The sequence below is a fragment of the Grus americana genome, chromosome Z, assembly GCF_028858705.1.
Source record: "Grus americana isolate bGruAme1 chromosome Z, bGruAme1.mat, whole genome shotgun sequence".
NCBI lineage: Eukaryota > Metazoa > Chordata > Aves > Gruiformes > Gruidae > Grus > Grus americana.
The window spans coordinates 60,121,029-60,142,664 of record NC_072891.1 but is presented as its reverse complement, the minus strand read 5'-3'; the positions used below and the strand labels follow the sequence as shown (position 1 = coordinate 60,142,664).

General features: G+C 35.0%; 1 protein-coding gene across 12 annotated transcripts in view; it reads right to left on the bottom strand.

Annotated features, from left to right (window-relative positions):
- Nucleotides 1–21,636, bottom strand: part of PAM (peptidylglycine alpha-amidating monooxygenase) — a 150,988-nt gene that overhangs the window by 27,706 nt on the left and 101,646 nt on the right. For 8 of the 12 annotated variants that reach the window (XM_054810720.1, XM_054810724.1, XM_054810725.1 and 5 more), the window contains exons 8-14: nt 16,767–16,815; nt 16,195–16,262; nt 14,484–14,564; nt 14,294–14,370; nt 13,897–14,000; nt 8,784–8,971; nt 8,047–8,118 (exon numbers count right to left, since the gene is read on the bottom strand). In XM_054810720.1, coding sequence (XP_054666695.1) covers nt 8,047–8,118; nt 8,784–8,971; nt 13,897–14,000; nt 14,294–14,370; nt 14,484–14,564; nt 16,195–16,262; nt 16,767–16,815 — 639 coding nt within the window. Of the gene's footprint in view, nt 1–3,859; nt 3,944–8,046; nt 8,119–8,783; nt 8,972–13,896; nt 14,001–14,293; nt 14,371–14,483; nt 14,565–16,194; nt 16,263–16,766; nt 16,816–21,636 lie in introns of all 12 variants that reach the window. The other 4 variants (XM_054810716.1, XM_054810718.1, XM_054810721.1 and 1 more) reach the window with 1 other exon arrangement.

The following is a 21,636-nucleotide window of genomic DNA, read 5'->3' as shown; positions in this document are numbered from 1 at the left end:
GTTATTTGTTTGGTCTTGTTTGCGATGAGACAGCCTGGCCTTTAGAATGCCTGGTTACAACTAGAAGAAGACACAGGTGAATAAGCAACTTGCTCTTGTATAACTGAAGTCTAGCAGTGCAGTCTCAGGGAAGCTGACTGATTAGGTTAGTTTCACAGAGGATGCTTACACGCACTTCTGATGTGTAAGCTATCAGGACACTTCCCTTTATGTAATACAGTAGTAGAAGATTGGCTACAATTACCTAGAGTTTATTCTATTCTGAAGGAATAGCTGTCAAGACCAACATCTCCAGAATGAAACAATGCACAAGCATATTCCAGTAAGTTTAAACTTCACTACTATGGTGGTTCCACTCTAGGAAAATTCTTTTACAGAAGAGTGTTTTGGAAAACTTACTCAAACAAATAAAATTGTAACATTGGCAACTTCATTGCAAACCGTGAAATGAACCTCACCTGATCTCAATAAAAGATCAATTTAGTTTAAGGTTAATAAAACAGTTTAGTATATTGACCACCAAGGTCTGGGTAGAATTCCAATGGTGTTGAACTATCCATGTATAACAGTCCTTTTTTTTCAGTGCTAGAGCATGATTTCCCCGACTTGCAGAGAGCAGTTGCTGTCCATGGTCCTTACGCAGTACACCATCATGCTATTGGAAGTACAATTTCCAATCTGGATGAAGTATTTAGCCATGGTGCTGCAGGATCAAGCTATGAGACAGATGGAAAGTTCTGCCATAGTAAGCCTGTCCAGAGAGTTTGAATGTGTAGCTGTTAAGATAGAGATGTCAAAACCCATTTTACTGCATTTTAGAAAAAAAGGCAAGAACACCCTAGTGTTGTCTGAGAACTCTCATATCCAGAAAATCTATTTGTGTCATAATGCCGGTACAGTTTCACTGAGACAGTTCAGACAGGCTCCCCAGTCTGTCAGTGGCTTTCCAGACTTTTGTTAGGAATCAGACTGAACAGGATTTCAAACACAAAGCCACGACTGCAGCCTTTTGACAAAATGATTTCTTTCCAGGAAACAACCAGAACTGAGGGATTAAGAGCAAAAATCTAGCAAGCAGTCCTCTGTATTGACAGGGGACAGGTACTGCAAAGTTTATGTGTGTGTTGCTGCAGCTCAGTTGGTGTGAATGCCAGTATTGAAAGTCTCCTCTTCTTGAGCATGTCTGATCAGACATGGAGGTAGTATGCTGGTGCCTCCAAACTCATGTCTCAATTCTATTATGACTGTAGTAAGAGACAAGTTTTCATAGTTGACTTTGGGCTTCCTAATTATCTCTGAATAAAATGGTGTCTATTCCGAGACCACATGTTTCTGTCTTACAAGGATGTGCTTCCATTCAGCATGTTCATCTGGCAAAAATAGTTAGTGCTTTGCCTTTTCAGAATTGTTGAAATCAGGGTTCACATGATCTGGACTCCAACTATGACTTCACCTCATCTTAAATCTCAGATCTACATAATATGTTAAGAGTCATATCAGAGAATGTCTACTTCTGCTGAAGAACTATCTTCCTGATGAAGATATGGAAATTTGGCTGCAAGTATCACCTTTAAGACTGTGCCACCATGAATAAATGCCTTCCAAATAAATATTTATCACAATTAAAAGCTTAATTTTTTTGTCATCTTTGGCTCCTAGATGAAGCTACTAAGCTCATTTTAACAGGCATACATAAGATAACATTGCTGGTAGAAAAGAAGGGGAGAAAGGCTTGGAAAGACATTGCAGAAGTGAACAAAATCTACTGTCAATTTATTTGAAGTGACGTTGGACACAGTTTGACATAATAGGCCAAAACAACTTTCAAAATGGCTTCTAGTCTCCTATTATTTTTCATGTGAGCCCTACCACACTGATTTAATCTGTTGCTTTGATGAAAGCACTGGAAAGATTGCTGAGAACTAAAAAAAATTAAGTAAGGCTGTTTCCTTTTTGAAGGGATTTGAGGAGCTGGGGGAAGGAGGCATACATACAAAGAGGTGAAAAGGGTTAAGCTGCTCTAAAGATTCTTGGTCACCACCACTGTGTACTAAGTGATGCGCACTTATAACATAGCCAAACTGACACGTTTGAAGAACAGGAACTGTATCTGCTCTCAAGGCATTTCTAAGCAGCTTACAGAGCTAAAAAAAGATGGAAGAAAAGGTTAGAAAATAAAATCATTAGCTGTTTCCTTCTATGTCTGCATGTCCTTAAGAAAGGCTTTTACTACTATTGCAATGGATATGCACTTTCCTTGGTTTTAACTGTTTCTTTTTTTATTCAAGTGTCAAAATGTTTTAATGTACAAATGTTTTGAGAGTCTATGCATAGCTTATAAAATCACTAGGTTAAAGGAGTTTGTAACCAGGAAAAAGAGTGTTAAAGGTAAGAGAAAGTATGAAAGATGAAAGAGCCTTCAGTGAGGATTACATTTTGTTACAGATGGGTGTTCTTCACTAACAAATCAGAACCTGAGACTCAAAACCCAAGCTGTTGCAGTCTCCTAATTGCCCAATTCTTTCCTTTCTTTCCTGACTAGTAATAAGTTCCTGACAAGCACCAGTCATTTTGTTACAATAAAATATATTTATCAGCTACTGCTAAATGACTAGCAATAACACAATGGTTTCACTACATAGGACTTTGCTGTGCTCATTTGGATGTATTACAGACATTTGTAATTCAGGCACAGTGTGCCAGTTCCACCTCAAATTTCTATTTCATGCATTACATACTTGTAAATACATTTTTCTCACAAAATTATGTATATGAGATGTTTATTAAAGAATAGTTCTGCTAGTTTCAGTTTATTTCTTTTAAGCACTATCATGCTTTAGTTTTTAAAAAAAGACATGAAGATTATAACAAAGGAAACCATTTTGCCCATTATAATAATAATAATTTTTGCTGTGTTTTCTATTTGTGCTATGACTTCATTTCTCTGAACTCTTCCTGTACTAATACAATGTCCACTTTCTGTTTCTTCAGACACGTTAATGATACTATAAGCAATTTTTGCAGTTGTTCATTGATAAGTAGTCTTTTACATTTCAGAAAATACCTAGGGAAGTCCCTCTATAATTTTAAGAGCCAGAGAACATAAACCAGGTGTCAAACAACGACGACTGAAACATTCAATTTAAAATGGCTTCTTTCCATGCTTATTATAGTCTTTTCCTGCATAGGTATGCAATTGCATTTTTTTTGCTTAGATCTGATGCTCCTTTCTTTACTGAGCTAGAGATGCTTTTGTAAAGACCATTAATAACCTTGTTCTAAACAAATCAAAGGCTCGTCTTTAATTTACAGCTTTGAGCAGGATCTTTCAGTGTTGAAACAACAAGCAAATTCCCTGCAATTTTGAATCTTCCTAATTATATTTCTCTAAATGTAAATATTGCTCTCAATACCTTTCAGTAGCATTTTCTTCCAAGGTTTAATTCAGTCACTTTTCTCTTACTATTTAAGGGTTCTCATATAACCTCTGAGCAACAAACATTCATCTCAAGCCTGAAAACATTTAAAGATTGTCTCATATGTCTGGCCTCAATCTAAAAATCTCTCTAGCACTTCATTCTAGGCATCCCACATCAATACTGTGAATTTGTCTTCTGTTTCAAGCCTCATCCTTTCTCCATCAGCCTAAGAAATTTTAACCACCTACCAAACTGAACTCCTCTCTTTTCTAACAACCACATGCAAACTAGCAAAGGTAAATTATGAGAAATTTATTTTAGAAAGGAATGTAACTAATAGCTACATATGCTGGCATAAAAATACGTCAAGACTTATTGATTGACTCTGCTGCCATAGGTTTGCTCTGTAATATTATCACAGAAACACACTACTTCGTTACCTGAAAAATCCAAGATCTGTCTGCATGCTGATTCTCCTTTCCTCTTCCTTTCAATATCTATCCTGCAAGAAATTGTAGGCCTTTCTTTTTTTTTTAAAAAAAAGGAAACAAAAGAGATATGAGGCAAAAAAAGAGGGGGAACTATACTTCCTCCTTTCACTAGACAGAAATTTCTATCCCAGATACAAAAAAGCCTTGTTCAATACATTTTTATTGTAACAAGCTTTTCACAGAAATGCACACGTAAACAGCAAAATATGCAACACTGAACAGATGTTTCAGTTTCCAAACTCACAGATTCAGCCACAACCTAGCAAAATATTTCCAGCAGTTAACAAAAATGTTGTGCAAAAGTATCTGTGTGGGTGTGTGCACACTCATGTGCAAATATAGCATACAACAACTGAAATAAATAAGAGATGGGTTAGGCATCCAACAGGTTATAAATTGCAGAATTATGTGTAACCTTAATTCAGCCACCATTTTGTATGGATTCTGATGGTAATTCTTCTTACAAAGAAACCTCATACAATCAATGGGCCATCACTACCTATTTATATTTAACCTTATTCAAGAACTCCTGAACAAGTGTTTTAACTGAACAGAAAGACTTGTCTTAACATTTCTATTCCATCATCTATAGCCAGAACTGTCATTTAGCATCCATTCATTTTGGGTGTCCACATAGAAACATCTCAAAATGTGATTTTACAGGGTACACACATTATATTTTATATCTTATGTTCAAGCCACATTTTCAACCAGTTTCAATAGGAGCAGTGTATATGCAAGACTTAGCTTCAGTTGTTTTGTCCACCCTCAAAGGCTAGGAAAACGTACAAGGAAATCAGACTTCGAAGGTACCCAAGCTACTTAGAACCATTCAGCAACTCTGATGAGTCTAACATAAAACACACTTTAATCAGATACCATCAAATTGCCTTAGACCATGAAGTCATAATCTTTTCTTTATGTTGGTCTCTGTTTCAGTCACTATACACATTTTAATCTCCAAAACAATGAGGTAGAAGTCCAGTGAGGTGTTTTTCTATGCAACCTATCTCACCCATCAGGACAGCAATTCTATGACTGTAGACTTAAAGCCAAACTTTATAAAAGCTAACTTCTGAATGCTAGACTGAAGCTGTAATATTATTTTAAATGTAGGAGGTTTAATGGGATTTCAGTTAAAACACTCAAGTGTGATAAAGGGACCTCACATGAGTCTAGTTGGGACATTCAAAGAGATCTTAAGTTGACTTGTATTGAACTTCACCACTTGAGCTCCTGGAATAACTTGTGCTCACGGTAATCATGAAACAATGGGGGATGAGGAGGAAAAAACCCTGTATTGCCAGTACAACTGACCAATACTGAGAGCAAAAGAATTGCAACTTCAGCTTCTATCATCAGAGGCAAAAATATACAAGTTACTCTTCTGGTATTAACTTCTAAATTCCCTAAGCCAGACACAAGCAAAAATGTACTTTTATGTCACAGTAAGCATTAATACCAGAAATAAGATGAAAATCCCATCTCTTTTCTCTCCCAAGTATATGTAAGTAACATATACATGTATATACACATGACTTTATAAAACAAAAAATCAAATCTAATTTTTGGGTTATATGCTGCAGGTGAATTTTCAGTTCAAAACACCCTTTAATTTTTTTTTTTAACCATTTAAACATAATTATATTGACTTTACTATGAAAAAAATAGTCCTTTTTGCTTCAAAAAAAGTTTATGATCACATCTAATGCACACAAAATGAGATATCAAATCATGAGCCACAGGTCAACAAATTAAATATTGCACATCTTATTAACCATCACCTGTATATTTCTTCCTTGTTATTAAGAAACTACTCCTGCTATTGTGTCTATACAACTTTCAGGTATAGCATCAGCTGACTTTCTCAATAGTAAAGGCTGCTTCACTGCTTGCATACCAAACCAAACTTAAACTATATTATATTATGCCACAGACTACAGCCAGGAAAGCATTGTACTAATACAATGAAACACATTTAAGCCTTTTTTCTACAGGGAAAGAAGAGACATCTAGCAGACATGGTCAATGTTACGAACAGATAATTGGTTTTTTCAGTACTGTATTTATTGAATACAATTTAATCAAACTTCTAATGATGAACAAAAAAACATAAACATAAATAATATTTGTTTTGCTAGGGACTTTGTGCTTCAGCAAGAACAGGAAACTCTCCTATATGCACATATGTCTAAATCAATTGCATTTCTTACAATAATTAACTTCCTATGAACGGTTTATCTTAACCAAACAGTGACACTGCTGTTTCAGAAACAATATAATGAGGTCAGTTTCATCAAGGTAAGTTCAGTTTAACTTGAACGTAACAGGGATTTAGCTTTGTCTTCATGCTGAGTGGTAGTTCACTTTGTGATACTACTTATTTCAATACATTTGCATTGTTTATTAATGTGCTTCTGATGAGTGATGGTGATGAAATTGAAAATTTAACGTAAAAGCAATGGAAACTCCTTGAGGTGTCCATATAATGAACCGCCTGTGTGTAGCAGGAAGTACATCTTCTAAATCTATGCCCAGGCATAGATATACACAATTAGCATGCAAATACTTTCACATGGCAGGCTTTTTTGTCTTCCGCTTTTGAGGCAAATGCTTAGATTTAATGCTAGTCACATCAAAATTTGTCTCTTTGACCATGCCTCTACCCCCCAGATTTCTAAGTATCGCCAGGGCAACATAACAATTTAACAACTATTTCAGTTTTAGTGAAGTAACAGTGTTTACTTCAGTTACCTGAAATTACAGAGGGTAAAGTGAAGTTGCTACAACATAATGAGTCATTGAGAAAAAAACCATGCAAGATAAACCACAGAATTATGGAAAAATCGTTGAAGTACTATCTTCAGAGCAAATCAAAGGCTGACTTTACTAAGCAACAGCTCAGCAGCAACAGAACTAATCAAAACCTGAGTTTTGGTGGATCTGCGTTTTGTAGATAAGCTTATCATATAGAGTATGTCACACCAGACCACAAAGGGAAAAACATAAGCTATAACCTTGACCTCAGTGAAAGTATGTATTTGCTTCTGTGCAGCTTAGGGGTTCACTGCTCCCTTCCTCCAAACTGCAGAATTTTATTGTTGTAAGGACACTTTTTAAATTTGGTTGATATTGGCTAACTCGCTAAAGTTACTTGAGGAGATGGACAAATTGGCAACACAATTACATAAAACCACTTTGCCCCACAAAACCAGACTTCAATTGTATGGAATTTTTAGCAGATTACTTTCAGCTCTTGGTTTTCCCAGTCTATCTTACCAGGTGCTCATGTGCTTGAAGGACCAAAAACCACTTTCTAAACCACCCAGCTTTCCCTCTTCGGAAAAAACCCAAAACTTGATCTGATTTTTCCTTTTGCTTTTTTTGCTTACACACACATAATGCAACTGAAGTTAGAGCTGTATCAAAGTAAAAGTGAAGTTAGGCTCCTGTAAATGATGGGAGAATTTATCTTAAACTACCATTTAAGAACATGAAACAAAATTTTCTCACGGCAACTACTGTTTTTGATATTTCGTATTAAGAACATAACTAATTTCAAATGGACAAAACAATGCAGTGTGTTTCCATAGAAACATGTCAGATGAGGATGTATACTGAATAGTGGTCTCAGCAAACAAGACTGCATTGCAGAAATGTGGCTTTGAAATATATTGCATGTACAACCAATATTGAAGCATTAGAACATATTATTCCCTAATACTCACACAGTAATACAAACTGAGAAATAGGAGAAGAGCTAATAACAGATAGTTACATATAGAAAATAGAATAGTTATATGCTATAGGACTATTTTTTTGTGTCCATTCTTTAGGATTGCACTTACAGATAGATTACAAGCTTCTTTAGCAAATTAAAGTAAGAATAGGAAAATCTAATGAGATTAAAATGCACTAATAAATTTTACCCACAAGACTGGAGATCAGTGGTAGACTATTTTTTTTTTATTATTTCTTATATAGCAATCATACTAGCTGTATGGAACATTGCAAATTGCATCAATTATGGATAAACAGATTAAAAACTTCATAACTCATTAACAATCAGGATATAATTTATCAGTATTTTACATTAGTGACTCCCTCACTTGACGTAGAAATAAACAAGTACATACTCTGATCCAAAATCTCCTCCTCTTCTTTTTTGGCCTGCTGCAGCAAAGAAGTTTTATCAGAATCCTTGGTTTCTGAAAAATGGATTTAGGATATGATGTTAACCTCTGCATGTGAATGGAATTGAATATGTTCCTACTGGGGGAAAAAAGCCCTTCTGAAATGAACATTTGGTATTTTTATCTATCTATAGTAGCACCAAACAGTGCAGCAGTAAAACAATGGAAATAAAAATACAATTTGTACTTTGCTACACAGACATACCAGTCAGATTACTTCTGGATAATACTGCTGGTCCAACTTAATGTGCCTACTAGTGTTTAATGTAAACGTTTGACTCCCTCCATAACAAGGCAGTAGAATCCAGAAAGCTATTGAAATGTTATGATTTAACTTTGTAGGAATTAGAAGATAAAGCAAATATTAACAAACTGTTAGTATAAAGTACTGATATTTGGCATGGAAACAGGATCAATCTTTTGGGTACACAGCTCACGTAGCTATAAAAATGTGTTGGAAATTGAAAGACAGTAATAGAAAGAAACAGACAAAAGACTATGGCAGACATTTCCACCAAAACCAAGAGCAGAATCCTGTGATGGTCTATAATCAGCAATTTGAACGTTATTCAGAATTGCATTTCCTTTTTATGAAAATATAGCATATCAAAGCAACACAGAGAAACACATCAGTAAGCATAAAAAGACTTGAATAAAACTGATTGCAATTTTTTTTTCACCTTCATGATGTCCATGCGTCATCTTTAGCATATCAGACTTGACTGGAACAGGAATATTCGCTTCTGGTGGTATATTTCTGAACATGTCAGGGTTTGCATTCTGTGTGCACGTCATATATGAGACAGCATGCTTGGCTTCCATATAGTACATAATGTAAAAATTACACATTTCATCACTGGCTGTTCCCCTACACAACACAGAAAAGATGTGGCAGTTAGGAAAAAATGAGCTGAATATAGCTATTATTCAATTAATCTAACTTGTTTAACAGAATGTTAAAAAGTTGGAATGAAATTTTTAGAAGTCCTACACTAAAATTTTTAATAGCTTCATTGCAGTGAATATCAAAAGTTTCTTTCAGTTTATACTAGAGAATACCAGTTTGCACAAACTCCCCACGTATCTCAGAAATTCCTAACAATTTGGGTTTGATTTTACAGAAAATTGCATCAACTATTTAAACTGCTCTTCCTTCTCATTTCCTGAGTACACTCCTCATAGTCCCCAGTGTGCCATCAACTATGCAAATATCAGGATGAAATGAGACAGAATTGTATCATTCATTACATCACCATTCATACACTTCTGTGTCAATCTAGGCCAAACCTAACTTAAAATCATTGCAAATAACGTCTAGGTTTCATTTTAGCGGCTATCTTTTATGACAGTTACCCCCCCGCCCCGCCCATGTTCAAGTGCATCCATTTATTGGCCAATCATACTGGTTCTAATGCAGCAAAACTTAATTTCATTACTTATTAAGACACCATAAATATTTGTTAAAGAGAAGATAACACGGACATCTTTAGAATAACTTCATTGCAAGATTCTGTAAGGAAAACGTTAAGTGCAAGAGGAATGATTAAACACTAGCAAAATTCAGTTCTTTGATAAGTGTTGTGCATGTATTTGAAACAGAAGAGGTCTTCTGTACTGCAACACAATCCTGTCTTCAATAGAAAAAACAGCTGGTACAAGAAAGAATTTTAATGAAAAATATTACGTTGTGAAGCAGACAATACAGGTTGTCTTTGCAACTATGATCTGTTTCTGTTTTTCTTCTCTGCCATATAGGTTGGTATCCTTTATTTATAAGTACAATCCTGACAACAGAATAAGTTAGGACTTATAAAGAAAGGTTCACAAAATAAAGGGGTGTACACTAAAATTTTTTAATTAGCTTTCACAATTAACCAGTGAGTCCACACTCATAAAAAGATACAGGGGTGGCCTATTAGCTGCTTGCAAAAGACATCAGTGCTGAATTTCCAGCAGCACTGTGCAGCATTCATTTATTCACCATAGCAACAATAATGACATCAGCCAGAGGCGAGACAGGAGGAACATGGGAGAAGAGTCAGTTTCAAAAGCGGAACTGGTATTTTTCCATGCATCGAAAATTTAGCATCCCTTGGAGACCACAAAAAACAGACTTTGACTTGGCAAGCTCTCCTTATGCTTTTAGAAAGCATCAACGTCACTGTTGGACTCCCTGTATCTGTCACTATACTTACCTCCTCTTTAAAACTCCAGTAGGAAAGGGAATGTGGAACCCACACATATGTTGGTTCACCTACCACATGTTACTGTGTATAAACTTTTCAACGTTAATAATTTTAAATATTTACAGTTTAAAAAAAAAACCCAAAACCCCAAAAACCTGTCAACAACAGTTTTAGTAAATTTACAGAAAACCCAGAATATTTGAACTCCTGAGAACCCTGTTCTGTGAACAAGTTTAATGAGTAGAAATGCTGATTCACTACAAAAAAGAAGTAAAATTTAAAAATTCCTGTTAACCATCTTCACACCACTGACACAGAGATCCAGAACTGCATCTAGATCTTGGTATATTAGCAATACACAGTGAAGCATAATGAAAGAGAAGATTTAGCATCAAAAAGCAAGATAATGCAGTTAAAGAATCATAAATACTGAGAGGGAACATTTTGCTACAGACACAAACCTTCTTTTGAGTGGTACAATACCTGTTAAACATATTTTGAAAGGGAAAGATACAGGTTGCACTATTTTCTGTCTGTTAAGAGTTTTAAATAATATATGACATTGCAACTGGAAAAACAAGCAGCCACCGTGGCCAGTGGCACTTTCCTTTACAAAGATATGATCTTTACACTGAATGGGCTCTAGTTCTTTGATATCCCTTAGACTGGTAAGCTATATACTACTTGACACTGTATCGACTCTAACGTTTACTCTGAAACATCATTAAGTTATCTGTTATAAAATGCAGTGGCTGATTCCATGGAGTACTTACAGGTCAGTAGCAAAAATTAGAAGAAATCTTGCTTTATTTATAACTTAACAATAGTTTATGTCCTTCTTATTTGACAAAGGATAATTCAACCCTTTAATTTGCAAAAGTCTGAGCTGGAGGAGAAATCCAGCTAACTGAAATGGACAATTTATGAACCTTTTCAAGAGATGACGTGGTTTAGGCCCAGCCAGCAGCTGAGCACCACGCACGGCTCGCTCACCCCTCCCCCGGCAGGATGGGGAGGAGAACGGAAAAACAACGGCAAAGCCTCGAGGGTTGGGGTAAGGGCAGTTTACTGGGACAGCAAGGGAGAGGGAAACAATCAACAACAGTACTGATAACGGATATTCACAATGGGTGATAACAGAGAACAATTTACCGATCCAAGGACCGACCAACTGTCAGGGAACCCTGTGCCAAAACCGCAACGCCCCCTCCCCTGCTCAACTAGCCCCCCTTTTATGGTGAGCATGACATCACATGGTATGGAATAGCCCCTGGCCAGCTTGGGTCACCTGTCCTGGCTCCTTGTGAAATTAACTCTATCCTTGCCAGAACCAGGACAAGAGATGACTCTTGCCTCACCTCTTTAGACCAGAGACATTGTCTGTGCTCGTGTAATTACCCCAAAACTTGTATGTAGTCAATTGCACAAGCAAAATCAGGTTTCACTTCTGAACCTGGGTTTGCCAAATTCTACACATTTAAGAGGCATGCCTCCATACCTAATTTAATTTCTCAGACTAGGAGAGGAAGCAGGATGAAAAAGGTTAGTGGGAACCATGGGGTCATGAGATAATGTAAGATAATAGAAAGCCGTTAATGTAACTAAAGAAAAACATAAAAAAACCCCAAGACTAAATGTATAAAGCAAATAGCATAGTAAGTAAGGGATAAAAACCAAACAAGAACATCTATCCTCATTCCCAAGTTAGTTACTAAGTAATTGACTTGGCCAAAAACAACACTTCATTCATATGAAAGGGACTAGTTGACTGTCACAGAAATTATTACACAGTTAAAGTATAACATTGAGAACAGGTCATGTTTTAACTACAGTTAACATATATTATGAACAGTTAAGTTTTAACTGATCAGCTTTGGAAAAGCGAAATGGACAAAGTTCGTTTTAGCCCTGCCTTCTATGTATATTAAAGCTAAACCACAGAAGAAATTTAAGACCTTTTTTCAGCTAGTTTAAGGAAAAACAAAAACACAGGCAGAAAATTAAATATAGAGACTGGGAAAGTAAACATTCAGAATTGAACTGATCCTTTTCAGATAAGTATTATTTCACAGCTTTCCTTTCATGTTTGTATTTCCCATTTTTTTCAGTGTTGGTATTTGGAACTCAAAGGCTCTTTTAATGTTTCTTCTGGACTCAGGAGTCATTCTGAATAGGAGCAAGACAACTGCAACATCAGGGCAACATTTTCCAAGATTTAAACAATTTTAATTAAATTTATTTTAGCTGTGTATCTTTCCATATAACCAGCATTGTTGTGAATGCATTCCTTTTCATCCATTCATTTCATATTATGGTGATAATTATTCTCCAACCATATATACTTCAATATTATGCATCAGTTTCTGTGTAACAGTTTAAATGTTTGCTTAAAATGCTTATGTGTGGTTTCTGATAATTCATAGGTAAAAATTATGTATTAAAAATTTAAAAGTCTGCTTATTTCTTTAGTTTCTGTTCCTATTACTTCCTCACTGAAAGCATATTAGTACAATGAAAGAAAAGACTACAATTGTCCTAGGACAGTTCCTTAAACTGTAAGGATTATTCAACAAACAAGAACTACTTTGGGGAATGTTACAGAAACATGACAGAAACTTTTAGAACTTGTGAAGAAAAGGTCTACAGTTAAATTAAGGTAAATTTTGGTTATATTTTTGTTAGCGTTACTGCTTTTGTAAAAACCTCTTCTCAAACCATTTTGCTTCAGCTGCTACTCATCAGTATTTTCATTACCCACTGCAAGGTCATAAATTTGTGTTGAATCCTTCACCCTCTACTGAGATGTAATCTTAGGGTGCTTAGTGCCCTAAAAAACTCATCCCTTGGGGGTGATGCAGCACGTACAGAGAGATTTCTGCAGGGTATCTTCATACTTCACATATGCAGTAAATTACAGTTCAAAGAATGGGAGCCAATTAAGAGAATATTCATATTGCATCTATTTTTGCAGTTGAATTTGCCAACTTGATCTTACAGAGCTCTGTCGTCTTCTGCTGAATAGAATCACTGACAAACACAGTTCAGATTTTCCTGTTTATCATTACTACTAATTTTTCTTTTTTTTTTAATAAAAGCCTGTATATTTTTATATTGGAAAAAAAGGTAACTGGTACATTATTCTGAATTTTTAATTTTAGACTTTTTGATGGGTCAAAAATTTATCAGAATTTTATAAGCGTCCATAAATTTTATTTCTGAAATAATAAAGAGAATTGTGAAGCTTTATTATTTTGTTTTAAACAGTCAATAACTTCAACTTATTAAAACCACATATTTTAGAATTGATATTCTGAACCCTTCTCTAGTGCAGAACAGCACAACATCTGAGTAAGGAATTTGGCAGCATAGCTTCACCTCAGAAATGTTCTGAACACTTCAGCAAAGTGATTATTCACATAAGTAATGGCAATGAACACTGTGTAGAGTTAAATCTTTAGCTGACTGGACAGAAAAACAGACCATTCTGGCAGAATTTAACAGTTTGTTAGAATTATCTTGGAAGAAGAAATGAAACAAATACATTTCCACACATAACCAATACTTTGCAAAAAATGGTTAGGAAATGGAACAAAAAGAGAAAATTTACCCTATATGTGTCTCTGCAGTTCTGCCTTCACCACTGAACACACATCTAGCTGCTAGGATATCATCATAGCTAATATCTACAGGATGTTCTACTGGATAGAATGCCTGAAAGAGAGGATGACCCACCATAATTAGTGAAAGCGTCTCATATTATTTATGTCAATATACACACACAAGAGAGCGACAGTGTTATGCATCTGAAAAGTCATTTCAGAAAGGTTTTGCATCACAATGTAATTGTGATAATACTTGGCAGTATTCACTTCCAGTGGCACAACAACACGTACCAGTGGAAACACCATGATGCAAATCTGTGGGTACATGACTGGCAATTCAGCTTCTCACTTTTAAATAAAGATAATTAAAATTTACAGTTAGAATTAAAAAAAACAACCAACCTGTGGTAGTTGCGGACTCTGTCTACCAATCAATGTCCATTGACCATTTCTCACTCTGTATCCACTCACTACTTTACCTACAACATACCAATACTTATGTGAATATGAGACATACGTCTAAAAAATATGTTGTAGTGTCAGCATTTTTCTATTAAATATTTGATATTCCTATATTGCAATAAACTCTTACCTAGTCTGTGTGTATGAACTCTGTAGGCAAAAAGGTGCATTGGAAACCTTTTGTAATGGCAGGCAATATCAGCATCAACCACTGTTAAAATATGATGGCAATAAATAAAGAAAAACACAATATTTATCAGAGAAAAGTTCAGTATGAAAGCAGTTTACAAAAGGTACTACACTGGACAACAAACAATTTCAAAAGATACTGCATAATATTTTATATTTCTGCAGTGTCTATCTCAAGACATCTGTAAAGAAAAACTAACAAAATACAGTACAAGTCACCTGAAAATTACTTTCTGTGATGATGTACATATAAATGGGGCTGAAACTCAGTAGCATTTTTTCCAACATACACAACTGCTATTTAATGAAGTAATATATTTGCTTACAGACTATGTTGAGGGACATTTAAAATAAACATAGCTATGGTAAATAGTCTACTCAGGAGAAAATGCAAATAAAGTTATCTAAGTATAAACTGATACAATTTATAGTGAAGACTTGATTTTAAGATCTTATAGTTCTATGCCCAGTCTTAAAGATTTGGGGTTAGATGCAGACTTTGGCAGAGAAGTGCTGTACAGACAATGTCTGCAGCCTAGTACTTGTGTTAGGTGCAGTAAGAGTAGCTAAGGAAGAGCCCACAGAGAAGTAAGCATCTGCCAGTGCCTCTCTGAGGCCTATCTGGGGGCTTGGCTGCATTGTAACAAACTTCATGCTTTACTTAAGGATTGCAAATCTGATTGAACATGAGAAGGCAGTTATCAACAGGAACTGAACTATTTTTATTCCCCTTTCTCTCACCCCTCCAGCTGAAAAAGTAAATTTCTGCATTGATCAAATATTTCTGGAAGGGGATTAGTTTGATATGTTTTCACATTGAAAAGCAAAATATATTAAGTTTCAATTAAAATTAAAAAAGATTTCAAGCTATTGAATTCACCCAACAGTTGCAGTCAGTTGAGCATTTGACCACCTCATCCTATTTAGGCAGCTATCTATAAATGGGAAAAATGGTGTTCTCGGTTACCTAATCTAAAATTCAGGTATAGCATGGGAAAACGTAAGATCAGTGTTCAACTTCCTTAAAACAGAACATTCCATGCTAGCTTGAAGAAATGATATTGGGATTATCCAAGCTGAATTTCAGATAAAATCCACTGAGTTGGAATCTGAACAGAAATGGTTTGGAAACTTTTTTTACAAAGTTTTTCAGCATTTCTACCTTTTAACCAACTGGGAGCACAGGAAAAATTTTTTTAAAGAGCAGCTCCTTACTGGTAGAAATTCATTTATTAAAACTGAACTTTTAGTAAATCATAAATAGCATGAATGACAAATGTAGATGAAGAATAATAAAAAAAATGGTTTTTTGAGGGGGTAGATAAGAAAATAGGGCTTTTTTGGTAAAATATTAAGACAAAATAAATCAAAGAAATACTCTTAAGAATACTAGAAACGTCAGTATTGCACAGATCATTATTGTTTTGTACAACATTGTTTTCTACAACATTGATTGCCTTTGCGGATGTAGTCATTGGGAAACATGATACAATTTTAAAATTGTAACTATTTTTTTCATCGGTTGCTTAGTTAAGCAATTAATTTGTCCATCTACAATTCAGCAAGTCTCTGCTAAATTTTCTTCCACAATGAGCAGTAAAAATCACTCAGATGCTGAAATGATATAATCACTTGGTAGAATTACAACTCACCTTTCTCGCCTGGGGGTATTACAGTGTTCACAGACATCATAAGATACATTCCAGCAATCAAAGGCTGCCTGCAATTTGAAACACAAGCTCTGCTAAACAAGCCTGTTGTAAAACCCGACTGCAAGTGACACAATATGCAATAACATTTAACATCACTACTTTCTAAATGTTGGATTATGTCTGAAACTGGTCTACTGAGAAAGAAGTTGGTACATAGCACTTCCTTTTCCCTCCTTTTTTTCATACTGAACCACAATTTTTAAAGCATCTTCTACAAAGAATGTGAAATAGGACAAAACAATCATCTACGTAATTGCTGTTCTTGTCCCAGATTTCTAAATATGAAGCTCTTAAGCTCGATCACCTCAGTACTGATAGCACCATTTCATCAAGTCTCTTAGCAGAAACGAAAATTTTTGCCAACAGATGACACAGGGCTTAAAATCTTAATATTGTGGAGTATGTAGTATTTTTATTTCACATGTTTTCAAAGGAATCTAAAGGAGGGGTTTCCATGCCTTCTGTTCTGATGAAAACAATCATAATAGGTAAGCATTTTCAAAGATACTTACTTTTGATGTGTCAGATGTAAAGTTACACCAGAACAGTCCTTGTGTTTATCTGTACAAATCACAAAACAGGTTAATCATCAGCAACTGAACCCACGTGAAATTATTCCACATTAGTAACATTCTTCTGCTGTATGTAAAATACCAGAAGACAAAATAAGTTTTAATCTTACTGTTTGCAGTAAAACTTTCATACTATGGAAACATTACTCCAATTTGCACAAACCTGAACATCACAGTGCTGCATTTGTAGCAAAATCCTAATACAGAGTAAAAGTCTGGTGGATGAAAAACTAACTAGCATCTGGAGGATTAAACAGTGTCATTTTTTACAATAGCAGAAAAAGCTGGTTTGCTTCAAACAAATTTGCATTTTGACAAAAGTTAGAAAAATGAAAGATTTGTGGAAAAGCAATGACTTTAGCCATTAAAAAATGAAGCAGCCAGAATTCCTTGTAATAACGTCAACAAGTGAACTTGAGATACCAATCCAAACAGCAGTTCTGTTTAACACTGGATAGCCTAGAAGGACAGTAAAAATAGTTAATTCATTTTTTAATGTACTGTATCAGCATTATCTAAAATCAGACATTTTAATTTAAATATGCTATTGTCTTGATACAGTTACTCAATTTTAGTTAGCTTCAGGTAAGAAAAAGAACAGAGTAGCTATGGTTCTGCTCACAAGTATAACTTGGGATGGATTTTCCTCCCATCGGTAGCTAGATTCCAAACTGAAAAAAAGCAGTGCATTTGAACAGAAGAAAGGATAATGTCTAGAGTGGGACAAAACAGGGAGACTTTACAGATTAAGAAGCATCAGTTTAGTTTTTCAAACATTAGATAGTTTAGTTACACCACGCTTCATTATTAAGGGATAATATTCAGTTCGGTTTTTACCACTACGTATACTAGAACTTACTTTCAATATGTCCACTACGTAGATAGTAACTATTTTTACAAAATGTATAAACTAGTACATATGCTATGCAAGTGAAAAAGTTGCTAACACAATTTCACTAGGTTCTCATAATGCTCATCATCATGGCATCTGAGAATTCCTATTTTCTCCCGCTCTGTCTGTCCCAACAAACACTCCTGTATTAAAAATATGAATCAGTAAATCACAGTTGTACCTTTACAAATAACAACAAAAAAGGAAAATCTTCACTGTATACACAGAAAAAGTATTAGAACAGCAGCTCTTTCATTAAGACTACCCATTACTGTAGTTGCATTGAATGTTTGGCAAGCACATCTTATGAGATTTTTTGAATCCACTTGTGATGAATGAGAAGGAAAGCAGCCAATTCAATTGGTAATCCAGAAACAAAAGCATACCCATTCAATGTGGATAGAATTTCTGACTGTCTGTGTTAAGCTACATGTAATATTGCCTCAAATACAGAGAGTTGAGTACCTATATTCTGAATAAAGGATTGAATATGGGTTTGGCAGACTACTGACAAAGTTCACTTGCAATTACAGTAGAAGTATTTCAAGATTACACACATGCACACAAAACCGCAAAGCTAGTCAACCAGTTACTGCCACTGTATCACCCACATTTTCTCTGTTCTACAAAACAACCAAATAAACAGTATATTGTAGAAAATAGATTTTCAGTATAATAACATACATTCTTAAGTATAATTTTTCTGCAAATATGCATGTCTGTACAGAAAAATAGTAGACTCTGAATAATTAATCTAAACTTTACAATAAAAATTTTGCAGTTTAAAGTACAGTGTTTAAAATATAGTCTTCCTTTTTTTTTTAAAGTTACTTCTTAAAAATGGAAAAAAAGATATCTTTCCATAAATAGTCACCACGTGGCAAGTCATTTGCAGGGGGTGGCAGAGAGAAAGGTAAATGAAGAGGAGAAAAGGTTGAAGGAGACAGAAGGAACAGGACCAAATAAAAGACTAAGTTAGAACAGACAAGGGAAAAATGATAAATTCAAGACATGGTCAGCACCAGCTAAAGATGGAAAGAAAAAACAAAGTTATGCCATGCCAGAAGCAACACTAGTTTTCAATCACAAATAACAAATGTTGCTTCCAAATGGCCAATACATGAATCCAAAAGCATTAGAAAGACTAAGCTATTAGGATAAAAGTACAGGAATGGCAGGAAAATATTTAAGAGAAAGACAAATTAAATTCTTTGTCCACGGTTTTCAAAAAAGTTCAATACATGTATATACTGTTCACGCTCCTCTAATCCTCACTGTAGGAATCTTCACTTACAATCTCAATACCACCATGTTTGCTATAAAGGTCCTTGAGAAGTCTCTTTTGCCCCACCTTCCTCATTTCAAATTTTTTTTACTAAATTTTTGGCTATTCATATAACACAGGTGATACTGTAAAACTTAGCTTTAATAAGTTTAACATTGTTAGAAAGTTTGCACTACATCAATTTTAATGGAAGCTGGGAAATGCTTGCTTCCTCTTAGAAGATTTTACTTTATTACTTAAAGTAATAAAATTTAAAATGCAATTGGTAGTTTTGTGTCTCTCAGTGTTGCAATTTGCTGTAGAAAACATCACCATCCTGTGTTTTAAACAGGAAAAACTACTCCAAAACAATAAAGCCAAACCTGTCATAGGCCAAACATGAGTCATGTTTGAAAAATCTAAGCCTTAGTATTCCAGTGTCTCTTTTAAAAATAGTGAGATGGGAGGAGGGAAACAACTCCACTATATTTGTTTGTCAATTTAACTTTTCAGAGTATTGAAAAAAATTTTCAGTCAGTATTTTCATCTAAATTGAAAAATTTCAAAATGAACTGAAGACACTGGGAAAGTTAATATTGCTACTATACAAGGCAATCATATTAATCAGTACTGGGAGAAACATAAATCAACTTCTGGCACAAGAATCTGATCTGCAGTGCTGTATCAAGAGAAAAATAATGGATGGATACATTGGTCTAGACTTTTAAGAAATTCCTACAGCACATTATTATTTTGTCTGTGGTTATATTCAGCCATGACTGAGCTAAACATTTTTCTAACAACTACAGAGATGTGCTGGAAATGCTATTTCCTTGCTTCTCCTTCCTTACAGCTCACCTCCTTGAAACACCCAAAGCTGCTAAACCCTCCACCCAAGAACTCTTAGTGCAGTGAGGCCATGCCAGTTCCCTGTGCAAACTCTTTTCAAGCTTTGCTGTGTGACCTAAGCAAAAATATCCTTAAACAATGCACAAAGCAAAATCTGAAAGTCTCCTTTCCAGTCTGTCAGTCCAGCTTATCTAACTACTTTGATTTCTTTGTTTCAGCTATCCAGCAAATGCACACTGCTCTGCGACAAAGTACTTACTAGTTACTATTTGCCGTGTGGCAAAGACCAGAAAATGCATTTTTATATACCTCAGAAACAGGTTCAAATCAAAGCCAATTGTCCATGTACGTTTCCAACTCAAATTAAACTAGAGGCTGTGCTTATTACTGCTTTTTATGTGTTGTGCAAATATAAATCAATAATTTTAAATATTCCCTGCTTTAATTGAGCTATGCCAAACAAAATCAATGGTGCATGTTAAAGCCTAACACTGGCTTCAAATTTAAAATACATCACTTGTTTTAAAAATCGAACACGACAACTCTGTAATGGTAATTCCAAGTTTAACTGCCAATAAACATTTTAAATTAGTTAAAAAGAATCACCTATGCTATTCCTGTTAATCACATTTTCTAGGAGAAATATCTCAAATACTAGAAATACTCAGAGCTTGTCAAATCAAACACTCATAGCTGAGTAGAAGTCAAATTATCCTAAAAAGAAATGCTCTCTTTCTGTAGGCTGATGTGATAAAATTTCCAATGTGAGTCTGACAGGCTTCCTGCCAGTCTGTCTATCCAGATCTACAATCCTGAACTCTAAGTTACATGTATGATAATCTGCCATAGAAGCTGAGAATTCTAGGGCTTCCTAGATAGTTAAAATTCTGTGGCTTTTTTACTCAGAACTAGAAAAATAAACACTCTTCAAAACCTATTTTCTTTGCACTCTGGGTACATGGATTATAAATTATAGAGCACACTGTTCAAACTATTTATTCAGTTTCTTCATTGCTCTAATATTAATAGGAACTGTATAGTACTTATACATGGCTACTAGAATACTTAAAAGCTTTCACTGTAACAGAGTGGTGCTTTGTATGCAGCTCCAAACCCCTTCTTTTTTCAAAGTGCGCTTTTTGATTTCTACCAGAATCTCCACATATGGTCTCAGAATTGGCTTTGCCTCATTGAAGATAAGAAGTAGCCTCAAAGCTAGCACACAACCTCTGAGCAAGGCAATTCCAAAGCTAATGCCCACTGGGAAATAACTTTGTACAAGTTATATTTAAAAAGACAAAGACATGCAGCACAAAAATGAACTTGAAGTCTTGGTATAAAAAGGGACAAATTCAGTATGTTGCATTCAATATTGATACCTAATATTTGCTACATAAAAGAACACCAGCTGAATTCATCTTTTTCATGAGAGTCAAGGTGCTTTCTCTTGCTCATCGGTTCACTCATCCAAAATCAATTCAGCAAAATTCTTTTTAAAAGTCTAGTAATATGTAGAATGAAACCCTACCTTTATTCAGTTTGTGAAAAACAAAATGCAAGCACAGACTTCCCAGTGCCATTTTCACAACTTACTTTCCAAATAGAAAAAGAGACCAACAGCTGTTGATCCTGGTCCAGTACAAATTTTTTAACAAGTAAATACCTTGTAAAGGTCATAGATGACTGATTTGCTGAAAGGATATCATAATATAAACATGAATATCTATGAATATGCAAAAGTAATTTTATTTGAGACACCACTGTTAAGCTTTCTGGTTATCAAAGAGAAGCACACTGAATCCAGT